At 48.1% G+C, this 20,016-nt stretch overlaps 1 protein-coding gene across 1 annotated transcript in view; it reads right to left on the bottom strand.

The window, feature by feature from the left end:
- Positions 1-6,991: 6,991 nt before the first annotated feature.
- Positions 6,992-20,016, bottom strand: part of TBC1D10A (TBC1 domain family member 10A) — a 37,847-nt gene continuing 24,822 nt past the window's right edge. The window contains exons 3-9 of the mRNA XM_081892408.1: positions 17,921-18,028; positions 16,780-16,886; positions 15,328-15,442; positions 14,281-14,346; positions 13,419-13,608; positions 11,812-11,966; positions 6,992-9,232 (exon numbers count right to left, since the gene is read on the bottom strand). Of these exons, the coding sequence (XP_081748534.1) occupies positions 8,843-9,232; positions 11,812-11,966; positions 13,419-13,608; positions 14,281-14,346; positions 15,328-15,442; positions 16,780-16,886; positions 17,921-18,028 (1,131 nt within the window). The 3' untranslated portion in view covers positions 6,992-8,842. The remainder of the gene's footprint in view (positions 9,233-11,811; positions 11,967-13,418; positions 13,609-14,280; positions 14,347-15,327; positions 15,443-16,779; positions 16,887-17,920; positions 18,029-20,016) is intronic.

Here is a 20,016-nt window from a genome sequence, read left to right as displayed (position 1 = left end):
ATGATGCCAACTCTACAATTCTTTGATTCTATGACGTCTCCTCCAAAGGGCAAATGTATCCTCACTTGGTTAGAAGACACTCGTGTCTGGTGGGTTGTCTCTCAAAGCAGGTTCGCATCTTCACAGGAAAGAGAAACCCAAATGGATTCAGACCCTCCAAGTGTCCTTATTTTCCAGACACAGTCCTGCATTTACAGAAGCTGTCCTGGTTTCTTATTTGATCCCAGAATGTCCTGCTTTTCCTTAGGACACCCCTATTTTCATTGCAGACATGTTGAAGGGTATGCCCTATGGGGAAAGGCTGCAAGTTTAGAGAACAGACTGAAGTTAGACATATCCATCATTTTCAGCGGGTCTCTTTGGCGGCCTGTTGTCGGATAAAACCCATACTAACTGGGGGTGCATGGAATGGGAATGACTTGGTGATTTAACAGGGAGCATTAAAAGGGGAAAGAGACTTGTCCCTTAGAAACCAGTTGGACCACGTGCAAAATACCACAAGTAACTGGATAAGACTACCATAAGACAAGACTGCAATCCAAAGGGTAACTGGAGCCTCAAAGTACCAAGATAAGACTGTGATCCAATCATGACAAGTGTGTCCCGTTTGACAATGCTGTCTTTCTCCTTACCCTTTGCTAATCTAACACCTCTGTGGGGAAACAAGAGCAGAAGCAGCCCTGATTATATCAGAACTGAATAGAGAGGAATTTGCTGACACGTTTTCGATTCAGCATTTCTACCCCAGAACCTCCCTTTGAAGTCTTTGTGCTGAGGCACTCCCACTTGTGAGGTTGCAGAGGTTGTCATAGCAAATGTCATCATTTCCCCCTCTGCTCTCGTTAATTTCCCTTTTTGTGTGCGTGCATGCTCTTAAAAAACCCTGAAACATAATACTTGAGAAATTGAGTCCAACCACAAGTTTTAATTTATTCAAAAACCTAAGATGAGCCCTGCAGAATTAGGCCCATTGAATCCAGCATCCTTTTCTCACAGTGGCCAACTAGATGTCCATAGGAACCCCGTAAGGCGTAAGCAGGATCCGAGGGCAAGAGTTCTCTTGGGGTACCACCTTTCTTCTGGCAAAACACAGGGCAGGGCAGGGGGTTGTGGTGAAATTTATTTCCTCACCTGGTGCTGAAATGACTTCAAAGCAATCTATTACAATCTATTGCAGCCTAAGATGGCCCCTCTGGAATTTCACACAGGCACACAAATTTGCAAATTTGTCTGTGCTTTGCTGCCCAGAGCTTAAATGCATGACCTCTCACACACATACAGCAATATACATACCTCCCATCAGATGTCAAGGAAATAAACGACTATCTGACTTTTCGAAGACATCTGAAGGCAGTCTTGTTTAGGGAAGTTTTTAATGTTTGATGTTTTATTGTATTTTTAATAATTTGTTGGAAGTCGCCCAGGGTGGCTGGGGAAACCCAGCCGGATAGGCGGGGTATAAATAATAAATCATTAGTATTATTATGCAAGCAACTGTCATTCAGAAGCTTCGCTGTCTCCAACCATGGAAGAAGCAGAGTGTAAACTTTATGGCTAGTAGTCATTGATAGCTTTCATGAATTTGTCTTATCCACTTTAATAAAAATGTGGCTTGTTTGTTTTTAAAATTTTCTTGTGCTACAAAACAAACAGATGAATGGAGGGGGGGAGTACATCTTTCGTCTCCACTTTCAGTGAGATACACTGTTGTCATGGACCTTCTTCCTATGCCTGGCTTAAGTTGTGTCATGTTCAGAGAAGGCAAATGGGCAAATGGGACTCTGCCCTGCCTGCCTACTTAACAGCCAGCCCAGGGGGTGGGCCTGTCTATCCATTTCCTCCTCCTCAGGGTTGCCCCTGTAGAACTCAGCAGGGCCAAAGATGGGGACAAAGCAAGGAGGAGTTGCTTTGACCTGCCATTGGGCTCTGGCGCCACCTGCTGTTGGGCTCCCTGCTTTCTGCCCCTCAAGATTTCCAGGATTCTTTAAGATCAGTATTGTCCTCATCAGGCTTAAGAAAAAGAAAAAGTCCTTTAGCAGCTATGACTGTGAGCATGAGAAGATGCTTCCAGGAATGAGGAAAAGCTAAACTTAAGAATGTTGCGCTTCCTAATGAGCACCTTCTTTAAATAAGCAGCTGAAAGCTTCTGAAAAACAATTGTTTTCATTAAAGGCTAATGGTTCCTGGGTGCTAATGCAATGCCCAGATATGTGAGAATGGCAAGAGGGTTCTCGGTGGCTTTTTGTTGTTGTTTATGGAGATAATTGCTGTTTTTTGCATTCATTCCTTCAAAACCACATCTGGGAACACTGGCGACTATACGTCAAGAGAAAGACCGAGTGTTGGAACTTTCAGGAAAGACAAAATAAAGGGTCTCCTTCGCACAGCACATAGGTGAACTATGTGAAACTGGCTAGGAGAGGTAGCAATGGGCAACAACTTGGATGGCTTTAAAAGGTGGTTAGGCAGATTCATGAAGGAGGCTGTCAGTGGTTACCAGCTGCTGTGGCTACATTCTGACTCCACCATCAGGAACCACAGGACGGGAGAGTGCTATCTGTCTATGTATTGCATTTATATTCTACCTTTTTCTCAATGGAGTTCAAGGTGGCTTACATAATTCTCCTCATTTAATCCCCACAACAACCCTGTGAGGTAGGTTAGGCTGAGAGTGAGTGACTTGGCCCAATGTTGCTCAGTGAGCTTCATGGCCAAGCGGGGATTCAATCCTGGGTCTCCCAGGTCCTAGTCCAACACTCTAACTACTGCACCACCTTGACCGTCAAGTTCCTATTATGAGAACAAGAAGCCTGGCAGCAGGTTTAACACCTTCCTCTTCCAGCTACGGCTGGGTGAATCCGACACTGTGGATTTCTCTCAGTTTCCCATTTTCCTAATTTTAAAGCTGAGTTCACCTCATTTTCGCATCGGTTTGCAATTTTTCTTTAATGGCCTCGTGAAAATTCACCAGCATTTTTGGGCACACCTCTCCTAACAGACACATTTTTGCGTGCAATTTCCCCGGACATGATGCAACTCACAGGATTTCCCTCTAATACGTCTCCTTTTATGCACATGACACACCACAAGCTCTGCAGGCCTGGACTGATGCTAAATTACTTCTTTTTTATTTGCCCTATACTTTCTCTCTTGCTGGGCTCTGCAGAGGCAAGATGCCTCCTTCCTGTTCCAACCTGTCTGCTGGCATCACTGCAAAGCTTCTCCAAGTGCTGCTAACCCATCCAAACTCTACCAGATGAGAGAATGCTTTCTCCTCAACCGTCAGTGGTACGGAAAGCGGGTCTTGTGACAAGGGCAGCTTTCGGCCAAGGTGCATCTTCCACAGAGGAAGTCATTGCAAATGGCGATGGAATCTGCCTGGTGTCAAGGAATGGTCTGAAGACAAGGACCGGGGAATGCATTCTATGGCAGACCAGTTTCTCTCCAATGGAGAGCTGGAGAGGGAAGAGTCGCTCCTCTTGTCCACAGGGTGTTCAGAAGCAGAGAGACAGAAGCTAAACAGCTTAGGGAGGAGTTATCCAGTTTCAAGATAATGACAACAGAACCAGAAGGGAGGGGGCAGGAAAAAAGCGCTGATTACAGCCATCAAAACTTTGAATTTATCTAAATGCTGCCAATGTTTTCAAGTGTACACAATTTCCCCCCATATATTAAATAGAGATTTTCCAATCTTCTCTAAACGTATGTTCTTCTTGTTCTCCTATTCTGTATGTTTAAGTCCACAAGCTGCTTGCAATTTCTTCATCTCAAGACTCAACAGATTATATCCTCCAAACGCCATTTTTGGCTGTCTATCTAGCATACAGCCCTTAAATCGTTTAGTCTTTGGAAGAAGATACTAATTGTAATGTCTTTCGGCCTCTTTTGTACCACTGTATTGACGCAAATCTAGCTGGACCACAATGCTAAACTGCTAGTAGGGAGCAGGTTTTAGCTCTGCAATGCATCACCAAAGCTGGAGTCAGTATTGCTGGTGTGATAGATTTGCTTCACGCTTTCACCCTTGGTGGGAGTTTTGGAGGAACTGGGTTGCCAATTACCACCAGGAATTTCTTCTCATTAGATCACGGTTAAGTCCTGAAGTGATGGCTTCTTCAAGGTTTTGAGCCCAGTGACCCTGGCTTCCTGCCTAAGGCTTGTCCTTGAACAGCAGACAGAGTTGCATTCATCTCCCACATAACCTTCCAAACAACCGTGGACTGATAACTGACCTCCCAAATGTCATGTACTAACATATGTAGTGAGTTACTTACTTCAAGCTTACATACCAGGCTAAATTCAAGGTCCTGGTTTTGGTGTATGAAAGCCCAATACAACTTGGGACCAGGAGACCTGAAAGATCCTCTCATCTCGTATATACCCGATGCATAATTTTATAAACTTCTGTCATGTCACCTCTCACTAGCCTTTTCTCCAAATGATAAAGCCAATAATGCATGAGACCAATGGTAATGTTTTTTGAGGGGCTTCAGAATGAAGGTCCAAATCTCAAAGATCACTTCATCCAAAACCCATGCCCCTTAACTTTGAAAGCTAGCATCACACAAGGCATCGGGGTCAAGCAGAAAAAAATGGATGGGCAAATCCCTTCAATGATTTACCCATTTGCCACATTACATCTTGATCTCCAGCTTCACATTAACCAGCCATCCCCACGTTGAGTTTTGTTGACCAGAGAACCGTCTTTTTGAAGGAGGAACCCACGCAGAATTAGTTCTTACTGTTGGGATTTTCCACCACGGATTTTGCTCTTAAAGCAAGACGTCGGGGATCTCCAAATGTTGTTGGACTACAACTCCCATCATCCCTGACCGTTGGGCCATGCAAGCTGCAGCTGATGCGAATTGGAGTCCAACATCTAGAGCAGGGGTGGCAAACTGCAGGCCTAATTAGCCTTGCCAGACTCATGGTCATGGTCACTGATCCTGCACCACCTGGTGTCATACGTCCGGTATGGAGCAGGTAAAAACTTGGCACAGCTGACAGGCTTGTTTGTAGGCATTGGTGTTCATCTGATGGGCAGTACCTTCACAGTGCAGGATGAGGTAGTGCTATGAGAGGGGCTTCTGAAGACACCTTGCCCAGCATTTTGAAAGAGGACATCAGAAGAGCTTGCTGGGTCAGGTCAATGGCCCATCTAGTCCAGCATCCTCTTCTCCCAATGGCCAACCAGATGACCCAGTGGAAACCAGAAAGCAGGACCTGAGCACAAGAGCACTTGCTCCTCCTGTGGCTGCCAGCAGCTGGTATTCAGAATCACTATTGCCTCTCACCACGGATACAGAGCACAGCTATCAGGACTAGTAGCCATCAGTATCCCTCTCCTCCATGGATTTGTCCAATCCGCTTTGAAAGCCCTTCAAGTTGGTTGTCATCCCTATCAGGAGCTCGTCCTACACTCGAGTAGGACCCTGGTAGAGACAATAGTCCCACTTCACGGAACACAGTAACAAAAACATCCTGTCTCCGTCACTTCCCACTTTGTGGAGTCAAAATATACATCGTCATGTGAAAGACAACAATCCCATGACTGCAATCACAGAGCAGGAATTCTAACAACCCCTGCCTCCTGGGGAAGCAAGTTCCACAGTATATATGAATGTTGCAAGATTCAGGAGAGGCGAAAGAAAGGACTTATTCACACAGTGCTGTGTGAATAAGTCCTTTCTTTCGCCTCTCCTGAATCTTGCAACATTCATCTTCACTGGATGGCCACAAGTTTTAGTGTTATGAGAGAAACCTTTTTCACTATCAACCCCACCCAGGGTGTGTGGAGGTAGAAAAGAGGTTTCCCTATCCAGATTCTACAGGGGCACAGGTTTTCCCTCCAAGCCCTAACTAAAGAGTTTACTGAGAATACAAGGCAGGGGAAACCAAGGAAGGGCTTGTGCAAAACTCTTTGTTTTTTCTTTAACTGTCGAGGCTCTGCAAAAACACTCAAGATTTTGCCTGCTGCCTTGCAAAGGGCTTTCAACCAATCTAGCAAGTGGAGATGTTGCAGCGTGAAGAACTGCGTGGGGAACACGCCCAGTCTCAAGAGTCTGTTAAGCTCTACAAATGATTCCTGGTGCAGGAGTCAGAAAACATTAAAAAAACACAGACACACACAAACCAACAGCCAGCTGGTTGAGGGTGGGAAAATGATCTACTAGCATGAAATACATGTGAGTTATAGAATAGCCTATACATGTATTTAGCCAGATTCCAGGGAAAGCAGACTAAGAACTCCACCACCGCCCCTTCACTCACTTCCTTAGCAGAATGTCACTTTTGACGCCCCACTGCTCTGGATTAAGGATTAAAATGCGAGTGGAATTTGGCAGACAAGGAGAAAGCAGCCCCTTTCTACCTAAACACGTCACTGGAGCGTCAAAACAGATCAAAGGTGATGGGACAGAGCTTAATTTCCCCCCAAAAGTCCCATGCTCAGTCTAGACTCCAACCCAAGGTCACGTTAACATGGATGCCATAAAACGAGTAACCTTGCTTTCCAATGATGGCCGCTAAGTCGACAAGCAGTATACATAGATCAGGTGTCAGCAAACTTTTTCAGCAGGGGGCTGGTCCACTGTCCCTCAGACCTTGTGGGGGGCCGGACTATATTCCTATGCCCCACAAATAACCCAGAGATGCACTTTAAATAAATGCACACATTCTACTCATGTAAAAACACACTGATTCCCGGACTGTCAGCAGGCCGGATTTAGAAGTCGATTGGGCCGGATCCGGCCCCCAGGCCTTAGTTTGCCTACCATGACATAGATGCTTAGGAAAGCAACACACAGGGTGGGCTTTTCTGCAGCAAAGGCCATTGAGGAGAAAATCAGAATGGAATTTATAGAAGTGGCTGCAGGCTCAGCTGCCAAAGACACTCACAAAGGCTACTTGCCAGGCAGCTACCAAATACTCACTTCTTTAACTGCCCCTGCCCCCCATACCCAACAGAAAACCACTCAGACAATGCAGACCATTTACATAATTATGGTTTTATTTTGCCTTTTGTACAAAACAGTTTCAGCTAATGATTTCCCGTTTTTAAAAAAAATGCACAAAAATAACTCCAGACCCATCAGTAATAACCAAACATTGGGGGAGAAGGAAGACAAGCCTCCAGCTCCCCACCCAACCTGGACACATACAACCCCCTGGGATGGGACGGTGCAGGCGAGGTCGGCTATCAGAAAAGATGGCCTCAAGTGCCACTGCGTCACCCCATCCTGACGGATCTGTGTTGAAGGAATGAAAGGGGGTCTGTGGAGAGGAGGGAGGGGCCTCTCCTTGAGCCTTCTTAATAAACTGCAGTCTCCCACTTTTTTGCTTTGGGCCAGGAATTAAATTGTTGCCCATGGGAGCCTTCAAGAACAGGGAAGGTTCAACCTCAGCCTGCAAAGGGGCTAGAGAGAAAATGAACAGTGGCAGGGGTTTTGCATTTCAGAAACAACCATTCTATGAACAGCACCATATCAGTTGAGAGGCAGGGCCACAGGCAGGAACCAATGGGTGCTGCTCAGTCCCTTCTCTCTGGCCATTCAGGGTTCAGCTTTAATTCCATCAACTGAGGGAGGTTGTAGGTGAAGGACCAGGACAGCCTTCTGAAGAATGAGAGGGTGGGCAATGGAAGTGACTAATGCCTTGGAAACAAGCTGCCTCGTTTTCCAGGGCATCACTGGCAGAGCATGACAGTATGTCAGCTCAAGCCAATGCTCAAAGACCCAAATCGCACACACGAAGCAGCAAAAGCGAACACATTTCTGCAGCAGTTCCTTCTATAAAGAAAATTGGTCCAGAAGTGAATGGTGATTTCAGTACTCCCGATTCCAGCATGGAAAACCCTTTTGAAGATTTTGGTCAAGACAGCAAGGGAAGGTGAATGTGTTAGTTCTCTGACCTTCACAAAACTCTGAACCATGTATGCACAGAACAGGTGACCTGATTGGTCTGGCGTACAGGGCAGAAGACACTGGGGTAGGAGGGGAAGAGGTCGGGCCCTCCAGGAGCAGAAGGATTTCCAGATCCAGGTCAGGGCCACCAGAGTACCAGCAGGCACCCACAATGCTTGGGCAGTAGAAGGAATAGTTTCATCAGCTGATGTGAGGAACCCAAAGGGAAGGGAAGAAGGCCCAGAGGGGAATGTTGGGAAGTGAATGTCAAAACGATACGAGAGCACACAGCTACTCCCATGATTGAGGTTGGAATGCAAGTCCTGTAAGAGGCAAAGTCTCGACCGCAACCCTGACTGCGTGAAGAAAGAGTGACAGGTGGCTAATAGGCCAAGAGAGTCAGAAAATGGATGCAAGTCCCATCCGCCTGAACAGAGAGGGCCACCATCAGACAGCCAACCTGGCTCCTGCCAATTCCCCCCAGAACAGATACTCGCTGGGCTGTCCCCAGCACTGCCAAAGCAATGATGGTGGGTGCATAGCAGGAATTAAACCTGTATCTATACCTGCGTGATCCTCACAGACCAAACCCTGCAGGTGCACAGCAAGGGCAGCACCCCGCCCCATCCTGTGAAGACTTCGCAACAGAAGGCAGAACAGCAGCTACTTGCTTTAGCCTTTGCCACCGGAGACACAGAGAGGTGCACTTGTTGTGCCTCACCTTTGGGCCACCAGGGGGCACTGCTGCATACAGTTAAGATCAAGCTAGAGAGCCCCTGCAGTCCTAGCTCACCTTGAGTGCAACAGCAGAAATTCTCAGAATCCCAGCTACCCACTCAACCCCACCTATGGGTCGCTGGCTCCCTCTGGCTGCAGAGGCTACTAAGACAGGCGGCAGAGCAGGCCAGGGGGTGGTGGTCTGGAGTGTTCAGCCACCAAGTTTACAGGTAAGTGTCCTCGCTCTCCTGAGAGCTGAGGCTCTCCTTGGACTGGTGGAGAGAGGACTCTGGCGCCAGCAATGTCCGAGTCCCGTTTTCTTCGGGGATGGGGCCGTTGACTGGGGTGCTCTTCCCTTGGCCGCCTCTCTTGTTCCCCTTCAGCGGCTTGGTCTTGCGGCCCTTGGGCGAAAGTGTGGTGCCAGGGGGCAGGATGATGGAGGGCGAGGGCTCCAGGGCTTTGCGGGAGTAGGGCTCGGCGTCACTGATGGCCTTGGCGCCGTGGAAGCGGGGAGGGGATTTGCATTGCAGCTCCCCACGGGTCTCTTTCCACTTCTTCAGCTGGATCAGGTGCTCCCGCTCTATCTGACGCTCCGTCACTGGCAACTCTATGATCTAAAGGAGGACCAAACAAATAAATACATCAATAGCCAGTTCATCCTTGGGCATCATGTCAGAACATGATACGGAACAGAGGAATGCCAGCACCCAAAGTTTAAGGGTATTCTGTCCCCCTCCCCAAATATCCACCAGGTTCAGCTTCTTAAATGTGGAAACGCATCAATATCCACACCTTAACTTCCATTCAATAAAAACCAAACGAATGTTGACTTCTGCTCTCAAGACGCAAGCTGAATTTTGAAGGGGACCAAGTGCACAGGCTTACTCAAAAGATGAAAGAGTGTCTCTCTTCTTGAACTGTCTGTGCTTGCTCTCAAGTTTCCAGAAGCGAGAGCTCTGCCACACATCGCTCACCTCAGTCAGAGAGGGTTTCCTTCTGCCCTGGGAACACCTGGGACTGAAAACAGGGCCCACCCCCCTCCACCTCTCTCTAAGGAGGGGCGCTAAAGAGCCTATTGCAAGTGGGGGACCCTAAACTTGAGTCCACCCCAGGGGCTGCATGTCAAAGTCAGTGTGGCCAATTATTTTTAAAGGACAAATTTGGAGGGTCTGGGGGGGGGAAGAGTTCATGGCAATCTTTTCACATTAGTCGGGTACCCATGGGAGCAGCCAGGTATAAATAAACTGGAGGCTGGAATTCCAGGTCACAAAAGAACTATTGGGGGGGGGGCAGATTTGCCCCATGGTTACAAGGTTAGCTGCCTCTTGCCTAGGAGAGTCATTAATATACAAGTGACTAATCTTCAGGATACAACCCCCTGCAGAATACTGATTACACTTTGTTCTTCTTGAACAGTTAAGGCAAAAAGCAAGGCCTGCCTGTATAACACAGCACGGCGGCAACTAGGAAAGACTCTACTTGAAATATTATGAAATATTTTCATACTTTCATAATACTTTCAGGCCCCGACCTGGCCACAGTGATCCATGCGACGGTCATCTCCAGGCTTGACTACTGTAATTCGCTCTATGCGGGGCTGCCCTTGAAGCTGTCCCAGAAACTCCAGCGGGTGCAGAATGCTGCAGCGAGGCTCCTCGCGGGGTCTCTGCCATGGGAGCATATTCACCCAGTGCTTTTCAAGCTGCATTGGCTCCCGGTGGAGTACAGGGTCAGATTTAAGGTGCTGCTTTTGACCTTTAAAGCCCTTCACGGCCTAGGACCCTTGTACCTACGGGACCGCCTCTCCTGGTATGCCCCACGGAGAGCCTCAAGGTCCATAAATAACAACATCCTAGTGGTCCCAGGCCCTAAGGAAGTTAGATTGGCTTCAACCAGAGCCAGGGCCTTTTCAACTCTGGCTCCGGCCTGGTGGAACGCTCTGCCTCATGAGACCAGGGCCCTGCAATATCTGATTTCTTTCCGCAGGGCCTGTAAGACAGAGTTGTTCCACCTGGCCTTTGGCTTGGAGCCAATTTGATTCCCTCCCTCTCTTTTTTTCCTTTCTTTTCCTTCTCCTGCGTTGAGGCTACATTTTAATATTTTAATGTTCCATTATTTTAATGTTGTATTTTATTTTTGTTTTTAAGTTGTAATCATTCATTTTGTCTTTATTATTGCTTGTAAGCCGCTCTGAGCCCGGCCTTGGCTGGGGAGGGCAGGGTATAAATAAAAAATTATTATTATTATTATTATTATTATTATTATTATTATTATTATTACTATTATTACTTTGCCCTTTTGTAAACCAGTTATAAAAGGGCTATTCCAGCAGAGGGCAGTGTTGCCTTGAACACATCAACATCACAACAGGAATAAAATTTCTTTCTGCAGAGTACCCCATTGGTCTGCCTAGCCCATTACTGTCAGTTCTGGCTGGCAGCTTCTCCAAGGCATCAGGCAAGGCTCTAAAAGCAGGTGTGCACAGTGAGATTGAACCTTCAGGCAGGCATGGGCTGTGTTTTATATTACTTTTACACACTCTGGGACCTTCTGCTGAAGGAATCTCAGAATTGGCAGAGTTGGGAGGAACCACAAGGGTCATCTAGTCCAACCCCCCGCAAGGCAGGAATCTTTCACCCAACGTGGGGCCCGAACCCAAGACCCTGAGATTAAGGGGTCTCATGCTCTACCAGTCGATATAAACAAACAAACAAACAAACAACAACAGGTGAGGGGTGGGCAGAAGGTAGACTTGGATCTACCTGAACATCTTGGGGTGATCTGCAATAGATCCATAAGGATTTCCAACTCTCAACTGTTTCAGCAGGAGCAAAACAAAAAACTAAACAGCATGCCCATGTGACACAGAATTCTAGTTCACTAAGCTTGACAAAGAGTTTTGTGTAGCCTGGAAACACACACACTGCTTCAACTGACACAGCTTTTCAGTTTTTTTGGAAAGGGAAGTAGCAGTTCAAACACAGCACATTTGCTGCGAATCTCAGGGAAATCCAGTTGTACTTCTCCAGAACCACAAGCTGGGCCTGACTTGGGGGAACTGAGGCAGCGATCAGTGCTATGAGCTGCACTGGGGAAAAGTGACTCCTTCAGTCTGATCAGGTGACCAGTTTACAGCCACGTGCAGTGAGGAAACCCACTGAACAGGCTGGGCCAGCCCCCACTCCCATCTTACCTCTTGCACAAGGAAAGTCTCCTGCATGATCTTGGGGTTCAGGGCCCTCAGCCGCTCCATTGTCTCATACTGCCCCTGGCAGGACTTGAGCTTCTCAGAAGAGCCCAGGGTGTACTTCAGCAGCACCAGACCCACTCGGAATATAATCTTGACTCCTGGAAAAGAAGATGTCAAGTTAACCAGGATGTGTGGAACAGTCATCAAGAGGCAGAATACAAGTCAACCTACCTGTCCCTCCCAATTTATTTAGAATACGTCTGTCCTGCTTTATAACCCTGAAAACAGGCATGGAGAAGTCTCAGTCCTGGGGGCCAAATTCAACCCCTCCTGGCCCTCCACCTGGCTCTCAGGACCTGCTCCAGGGGCCACGTATCCTCCCTAAGCTACATTGCCTTACAGATCCTGCTGTACCCCCTCCAGGTGCTGTTGCCTGGATGGAATCCCATCTTTGAACTCTTGGCTTGTCTGGATGGGGGATGGAGAGGGGTGTTTGGAGAACTCTCTGACTTTGAGGTGTGTGCTCTATATAACGGTGACTCTTGCCCACTTTTGCCTTGGGGCCTGCCTGAGGTTGCACACAAGGAACTGCAGCCATCAAGCTGAAAAATGGTTCCCCACACCCCTGCCTCAGAGACAGAATTCGCTCAAGCACTGTTATGCTGGTAAAAACTAGGCTTTTTAGTCACCTTCCTCAGCAGGAAATGCCCAATACCACCTGGTCAACATACACTCAACATGCACAGGGGTCTTCCACATTCCCATTCTTCCTCCAGTAAGGAAGTATGGCTTTACATTTAAGAGGAGAGCCATCAGTGTGGTATAGTAGAAGGAAAGAGTGTTAGATTTTGAGACAAAGGGTGTGGGTTGAAATCCCCCCGTCCTCAGCTACAAAGTCTGTTGGTGATCTTGGATCTCTCTCACACACAAAGACCCCACAGTGTGGATACAAGGGTCAAACATGCTGCATATTGCTGCCATCCAGATATACACAATCTGGGAATAACGTTCTGGCATTCCTCAATATAAAGATGCACATATGCCAACTGCCAGCAGGAGGCAGCATTTCAACACAAATGGATTCTCCCAAAGTGGAAGATGAAAGTTCAGCATTGAGAATGCTGCTTGCCCCACATCTGCAGTTTTAGGAGGCCCTCACGCTTATGTAACCTACCAAGATATGGGACAACCTTCCGGGGGGCACTTTCTGGAGCTAGGCAGGGCCAGAGGCAAAAATAGGAAGAGCCTGCTATAAAGTAGGACAAATTTGTTATCAAGGAACCTGGGAACAGTAGCCTGTTCCAGAAGGAAACTTTCTCCAGTGGGCTTAAAATACAGAGACAGGGAAGCTGTGGCCTTCCAAATGCTTCACATCAGCCCTGACCACTAGTGATGCTGGCTACTCCTGGAGTCCAGTGATATCAGGGGGGTGGGGGGCAACGGATCCCCCAGCCCGGGCATAAAAAGACCCCTTCTATGGTTGTGGAGCCAGAGGCAGGAGGATGAGCTGGGATTATTCCTCACCCTAATGCAGCCAAGTGTGCCTCACCCCCCTGGTCTCCCCGGTCCAGTTAGCAAAGCGATTCAAGGGGCCCCACCCAAGACAGTACCTTCGCAGAAAAACATGTCCCAGACGCGCAGCACGGAACTCCAGGGCAATGTCCTGGAGAAGGCGCACATGAACCACTCCGTCATGTACAGGATGGGGTCAATCTTCTGCTTGCTCAGATGCTTGTAGGCCACAGGGGAGACCTTGTGCAGGAGAGAGAAGAGGATCTCCCCATCCAGCTGGATGGCCTCCTGCGCATGGAGAGAGAGAGGGAGAGAGAGGGAAGGAACCTGGGTCAAGGGCAGGCAAAGGGGTAAGGAAAGGCCTGGGTTGTCACAGGACCACATGCTCAACTCCTGCTGGTCACATGACAGGTTGAAGGCCGAAAGGAACATAGGGAGATGCCTTATGCCAAGTCAGGCCACTGGGCCCATGCTGCTCAGGGCTATTTACACTGACAGCAGCACCTCTCTGGCATTTCAGTCTCTCCCCCAGCTCTAGAGGATTGAACCAGGGACTGCCTGCTTGCAAGAGCAATGCTCTACCACTGAGCATGCTTATGAGGGAAGGTTGAGGGAACTGGGTGTGGTTAGCCTGCAGAAGAGAAGACTAAGAGGTGATACAACAGCTGTCTTCAAATATCTGGAGAGCTGTTCCATAGAAAATGGGAGTGAGCTGGTTTTCTGCCGCTCCAGAGCAGAGGACCCAAACTAATGGATTCAAATGACAAGAAAGGATATTTCAACTAAGCATTAGGAAGAACTTTTGAACAGAGGTTGGATGGCCCTCTGTCAGGGATTCGTTAACTGTGCTTGCTGCATTGTGGAGGTTTCGACTTAGACTGAAGATCGAAGAAGTTGCCATCCCTTTGACTAGCCTGCCCCCCTCAAAAGCGGCATTCAGGATTGCTCCAGTTAACTCACCAGCTTCTCACTGTAGTAGCCAGGAAGGTACTTCTCACAGATCTGCACAAGGCACCAGAACGCTTGCTGAGGGCAGGAAGGAAAAAGGAGGAAAGGCATCACTCTGAAGCACAGCACAGAGCTGATTGGAGCAACGTGCATTCAAATTGGTCACTGTGCAGACTGATTTAACACCCACCCCACCGCTTTCCCCATCTGTGAAGTCCCATGATGGGAGGAGCTGCAACAGAGAAAATTTCCCCTTCTTAAGCAACTATTCATAGCTGCTTCATGCACCCCACTCACTCCCAATGCTCCCAGAGAGGCAACACTGTAAGTGAGCAGCACACAGAGAGCAGGAAGCTGCAGCCATTGGGACAGAGCAGCTGCCCAGACATCTCCAGCTGTTTCAACTACATCAAAGCTGGGAGGGGGGATGCACAAGGGGCTTCTTCAACTCACTATGTGGAGCTGTGCCTGACACGCAACACCTTGTGTGGATATGGATAAGTCTGGCTAAAGATTCCCGGGAGTTTGGGGTGCAAATCCAGGGCCATGATTACTGGGTCCCAAATTGCTTTCAAAGCCAGATTCCAGATAAGAGAAATGTGAAGTACCACTGCAGGAAGAGCCGCAAGGACCATGTCAGACCACACAGACCCCTGCCCTTTTAAGCAAATTTAAACAGACAGCACAGGATGTGTATGGGGGCTGAAACACCTTCTCTCCCCAAGTGCTGCTGACCCAAACAAATTCAGAGTCCTATGTGCCCATTTTACAGTTGTTGGTTTTCAAAAGCCAAAAAAATCCAATTGCTGATCATGCGGCCCTTCAGAATTGGGTCAAATCTTGGCCTGCCAGGGGGTCCAATGAGGGTCTGACCTGTGGAGCCAAAAAGGTTCCCTATCCCCGTCTTAGCTGGAAGCAGGAATCAACCCAACAGGTTGATTAGGTTGAACTATGAGGGGAGAACTATGAATGGCACCTCAAGCTCCTTGGAGGTAAAGTTGGGATACAAATGTAAGAAATCAATTGGGGAACCTCTGTTCAAAGCAAAGCACCACCTACCTCTGCAGGCATGTGCATCAACAACACTGCAGCAATTGGAGCTTGGGCCTGGCAGTAACCTTCCTCCGGCCGATAGAGTGTGTAGGCCTTCAGTACCCGGAATAAGTCTTGCTGCCTGAGGGAAAGAGCAACCCACACCACAGGCATGAGAACTAAGGGAATGCAAAGTCTGCTGCTCATAGGTGGAGCCCTCAAGGACTCGAAATTGCACGCAAGCCAGGAGAGAGATGACGTCCACAGTAGGGATCACAGAACGAACTTCAGCTTACAGAGTCCTGGGTTCAAATCTTGCCTCTTTGCTGCTGCACCACCCCATCTGCCACTCTGGGGAGGCTTATTTTGCAAGGTTGTTTTAAGGCAAGTGTAGGAAACCTGTGGCCCTCTGGATGTCACTGGACCACAACTCCCAGCATCTCTGACCATTGACCATGCTTGCTGTGGAGAGACGGGAGCCCATGAACATCTGGAGGGCCACAGGCTCCCATGCCCTGTCCAAAGAAGGATTGCTTTTACTGAAAGGGCTCTGAGTGGTTGAAAAGTGGTGTTAAAACAAAAAACAAAACGTCATGTTTGGCTACCTGAAAACAATCATGCTTGTGGTTTGCTTAGTAGAATTTCCATTCCCTTGGCAGAGCCTTGGAAATTAGCTAAGCTTGGAAGTTCTCAATGAAATTTCAAAGCGGTTCTTCTTGTCCCTCACCATGAGCTGAATTTCAGTTCTCCAAAGAGGGAAGGAACCTAGCGATCCGAGTTGAGACTTTGGCCCCTTGCCCTTTTCCATTACCAGCAAAAGCAGGGAGAGGGAGGTAAGAGTACAAAGTTGTAGAACTACAACTGATGTAATCGCACCAAATCATGATGCAAGCTTGCTTATTTGCCTGAGCCACGGAGGCAGCAGGATTCAGCTGCCCTTGGTGCCAAAAGGTAACCTGAAATACTGCACCAAATGCTCACAGCCCTGTGAATATCTCTAACAATAATAAAACAGATTGATGGCAGCTGATGGCTTCCAAGGTCTGAAAGGAAAGTGAACTGCCTCTATTTGCCCAAGGGTATTGTTTTCTTCCCTCCCCAGGCAACCCTCGCACCCCAAAGATTTGTCAGGCATGCCCAGAACTGCATCTCTTTGTATGTCAGACGTGCCCAGGTGGTCAAGGCAACCTGAATACCTGGCAGAAAGAACTTCCTTATAGTCACTGCCCTCTGCTAATCCACTTTCCTCAGCCCCTGCCAGCAAGACAAGAGGGTCAAGTGGGGTTGCCAAAGAGATTTCAGACAATGCCAACAACGCAATGCTAGGCAACCTGCAACACACACCTAAAGAAAAGCTGGGAAGCCTGCCCAACGCTGGGGTCACCAAGCCACTGGGCGGGGAAGGTGGGTGCCCACGGGTTTGCCTTGAACAATAAGGACCAGCTGGTATTTGACAAGAGGAGAGACATTCTGGCTTACCCATGTCCTCCACGAGCAACAAACATTTCGTGGAAGGGAAACTGCCTGTGGAGATCCCGCTCGATCACATCCAGCCACTTGGGGTCTCCTGGCGCCAAATCCAGCTCCTGGGGAACAGACAGAGTACCCACTTTGTTAGTTGCGAGACTGTGATAGAAAATGAGTTGTTGGGAGAGGTTTTCGCCCAAGTATCCAAGGTGATCTCCTCTGGATTGATGCTGTTAAAGATACACCAAAGTGGATGCTTAGAGATCCTTGTGCAGGGGGAAATAGTAAGATGGGCAACGACAAGACAGACTCTCAAATGAGGGAGTGTTGACACTGTGGGTTAAAGGTGAGGACAACAAACACCACCTCCCTCCATGACTGAAAGAGGAAATGTACAGCTCAATAAGAACATCAGAAGAGTCAGATGGATCAGGCCAATGGTCCCTCTAGTCCGGCCTCCTGTTCTCACAGCGGCTACCCAGATGTCTGTGGGAGACCCTCAAGCAGGACCTGAGCACTTTCCCCTGCTGTGGCTTCCAGGAACCGGTTTTCAGAAGCATTACTGCCTCCAATTATGAACATTGATAGCTTTATCCTCTGTGATTGACACTAGAGGGGTTGAAGCAGAAAACACTCTAGTATCCCTGAACTAGGGTGCACATAACAGGATCAGAGAAAGCTGCCTTACAGCAGGTCAGACAATTTGTCCACCAATGGCTATCAACTCTGATGGCAGTGTTTACCTCTTGATCTTTACGTCTGCCCATGTTTGTTCTCATTTATATATGCATGCACAATGCCACAGAGAAGGAACCCCTTTTTGTTACTTGCGCTAGAGAAATTATTCAGCACCAAAAGGACATGTTCAATTTTTTGTTAAGGGTGCAATGTCCAGAGACTTGGTTACATTTTAGCGCATTTTTGCAGACTTTGCCCTTTTAAAAAAAGTGAGTTGCCTCACAGGATCAGAGCAGGGTCTGAATTACACAAAATGTTAAATGCATCTTTACAGTCCTCCTAAGTCACATGGACTTTTCCATCTAAGCAACCGAGAAGTCAGCACATCACACGGTAGCAGATGCCCTTGAATAACTCTGCACTGTAGGAATGGGGGCAGAGAGGTCGTCTTATCCCGCCTCGAGAAACGCCTTACATCAAACTTCCCGGAATTCTGCTCCAACTTGACTTTGCCTCCAGAGAGGTACTGCCAGGCCCTACCCCGCAGCGATGGTGGGATCCCCTTCTGGCATCGCAGCCGGATCTGAAAAGGCAAAAGAGTTATTGCAGAGGTGTGAGAAAGCCGTATTATACACAGCATGCAAGAATTGCACACAAACACAGAAAGCAGGGTCAGGCGTCCCAGTGCCTGACTGGGTTGCTTGTAGGATGAAACCCAGAAGGCAGCTGTGTGTTTAGTAGCTCACAGGCCCATACAAAGGCCCCTATCTCTTTACCATGAACTCAGGGCCCCCTCTAGACATCTGTTTTATTGTGCATTGACAGTACTGGAAAGGTGACATATGAACTTGTTCTCAATACTGCTTGCACTTACAAACACTGAGTTGGATGGACTGCTTCATTTCCAACACTGCACATCCCGTAGCTTCCTGCTAAAACCTTGTAACTTTTCATGCCACAAAAGTGCAGAGGGGTGGGGGTGGGGGGGTCACCTACTTTCATTGAGCTGCAGTGCGCAAGAGAGCCCCTCCAGGCAGCAGTATTGCTGCAACACTGGGGATGCATAGCAGAACAGCTAATAAACTGGAGCAACGTGTGGACAGTTCAGTATAAATCCACCATTAATGCACTATTATTGCATCAGTGATGTGCTGCAGAATACAACTGCCACAACAACAACAACAAAAACAACAACACGACTCTACAGGAAGCAAAAGTGGTGCTGCCAACTAACTACACTCTTGCATATTTTATCTGTGCTGCTCTAAAATGTGAATTTCTTTTTACTACTTTTCTGTGTTTGTCATTTTATTCATGATCTTTTTAAGTTGCTGTAAATGGCTTGAGATTTTCTTTGATATAGGAAGCAGTGAATATCAATCCCCTAAATCAAACACTATAGATTTGCATGGGGGTGGGAAGCTAAGGGGTTCCTTAGAAAAAAATCAAGGACAGACACTCCAAAACAGCAGAGCATGTTTGGATATGGATGGGGGGGGGCTGTGGGCAGGCAGAGAGAAAAGTCAACACGGGATGCAGTTGCATTCATGGGAAGGCGCCAGAGATTAAATGCTGGAAAACAAAGGAAATCTGAAGGTCTAGTGCAGACAGAGGAGTCAGCAGTCTAAGGCAGAGCCTGGCCACAAGAGTCCACATCGGCGAAAACCAGTTGCAGGCAGACCTTTCTCTCTCCCTACCCCACCCATCTCAGTGTCCGTGGGAAAGGCAGCTTGCACTGCTAGTGCCAAAGGCAACTTCGGATGCAAACTCCTACCTCCTGCCCGACTCTTTGATGTTGGGGTGGAGGAGGAGCCAGGGAAAGCACAGGAGAAGAAACAGACAGCCTGAAAGGGGGAAGCATTGAAAAGTTTGCAGTTGTCAGGGCCCCACAGGGAGCAAGGTTCAGCCCATTCTAGGAAAGAGCTTGAAAACACAGTCGGTAGAGGCGATGGGCTCCCTGTAGGGCTGGCACATTGACAGAGCAAGTGCTGCCAGGAATTTGCAGTCACAAAGGGAAAGGCCTCCTCTGGGACGTGCCAGGTGCAAATTCAAAAGCTAACCTGGGGAAGTGGGCAGAACTTGCCAGGGCCAAGGAGGCTTCAGAGAACCTCACAGTCCCTTTAAACCCACCCACCCCATGCCCAACAAAAGTGGGGGCAGGCGTGATTTGGCACCATTGATTCAGGTTTCAAAATCCAGCCACCTTTTGTGCTGGTGAATACAAGTTAAATTGGGCACAAAAATAAGAGGGGAAATGTATTTTCCATTGGAATGGTACTTGCAACATGCTTTTATTTATTCTGGTTCTCCCACCCAGCCACCCATAACCAGGGAAGTTGGCCTGACAGGTGCCCCCGAGCTACTTGCATTCTAACTCCTCTCGTTAATTAAGAGGGAAGTTGGGGAAAGGGGGTGGGGCAGGGCTGTGTCCAAGGCATAGCTGTGCCCCATATGATGAAGCATGGTGTCTGTTTCAATAGTTCCTACAAAATGCTAAGCAGCATGGGTTTTTAGGACAAAAGTTCCTAGTCTTCATGGTTGCATGGAAAACCAGGGACTTTATCAGACGAG

Source organism: Podarcis melisellensis, assembly GCF_964234715.1.
Source record: "Podarcis melisellensis genome assembly, chromosome: 16".
NCBI lineage: Eukaryota > Metazoa > Chordata > Lepidosauria > Squamata > Lacertidae > Podarcis > Podarcis melisellensis.
Note: the sequence above shows the minus strand (reverse complement) of the source record. Positions and strands in the feature narration are given on the sequence as shown.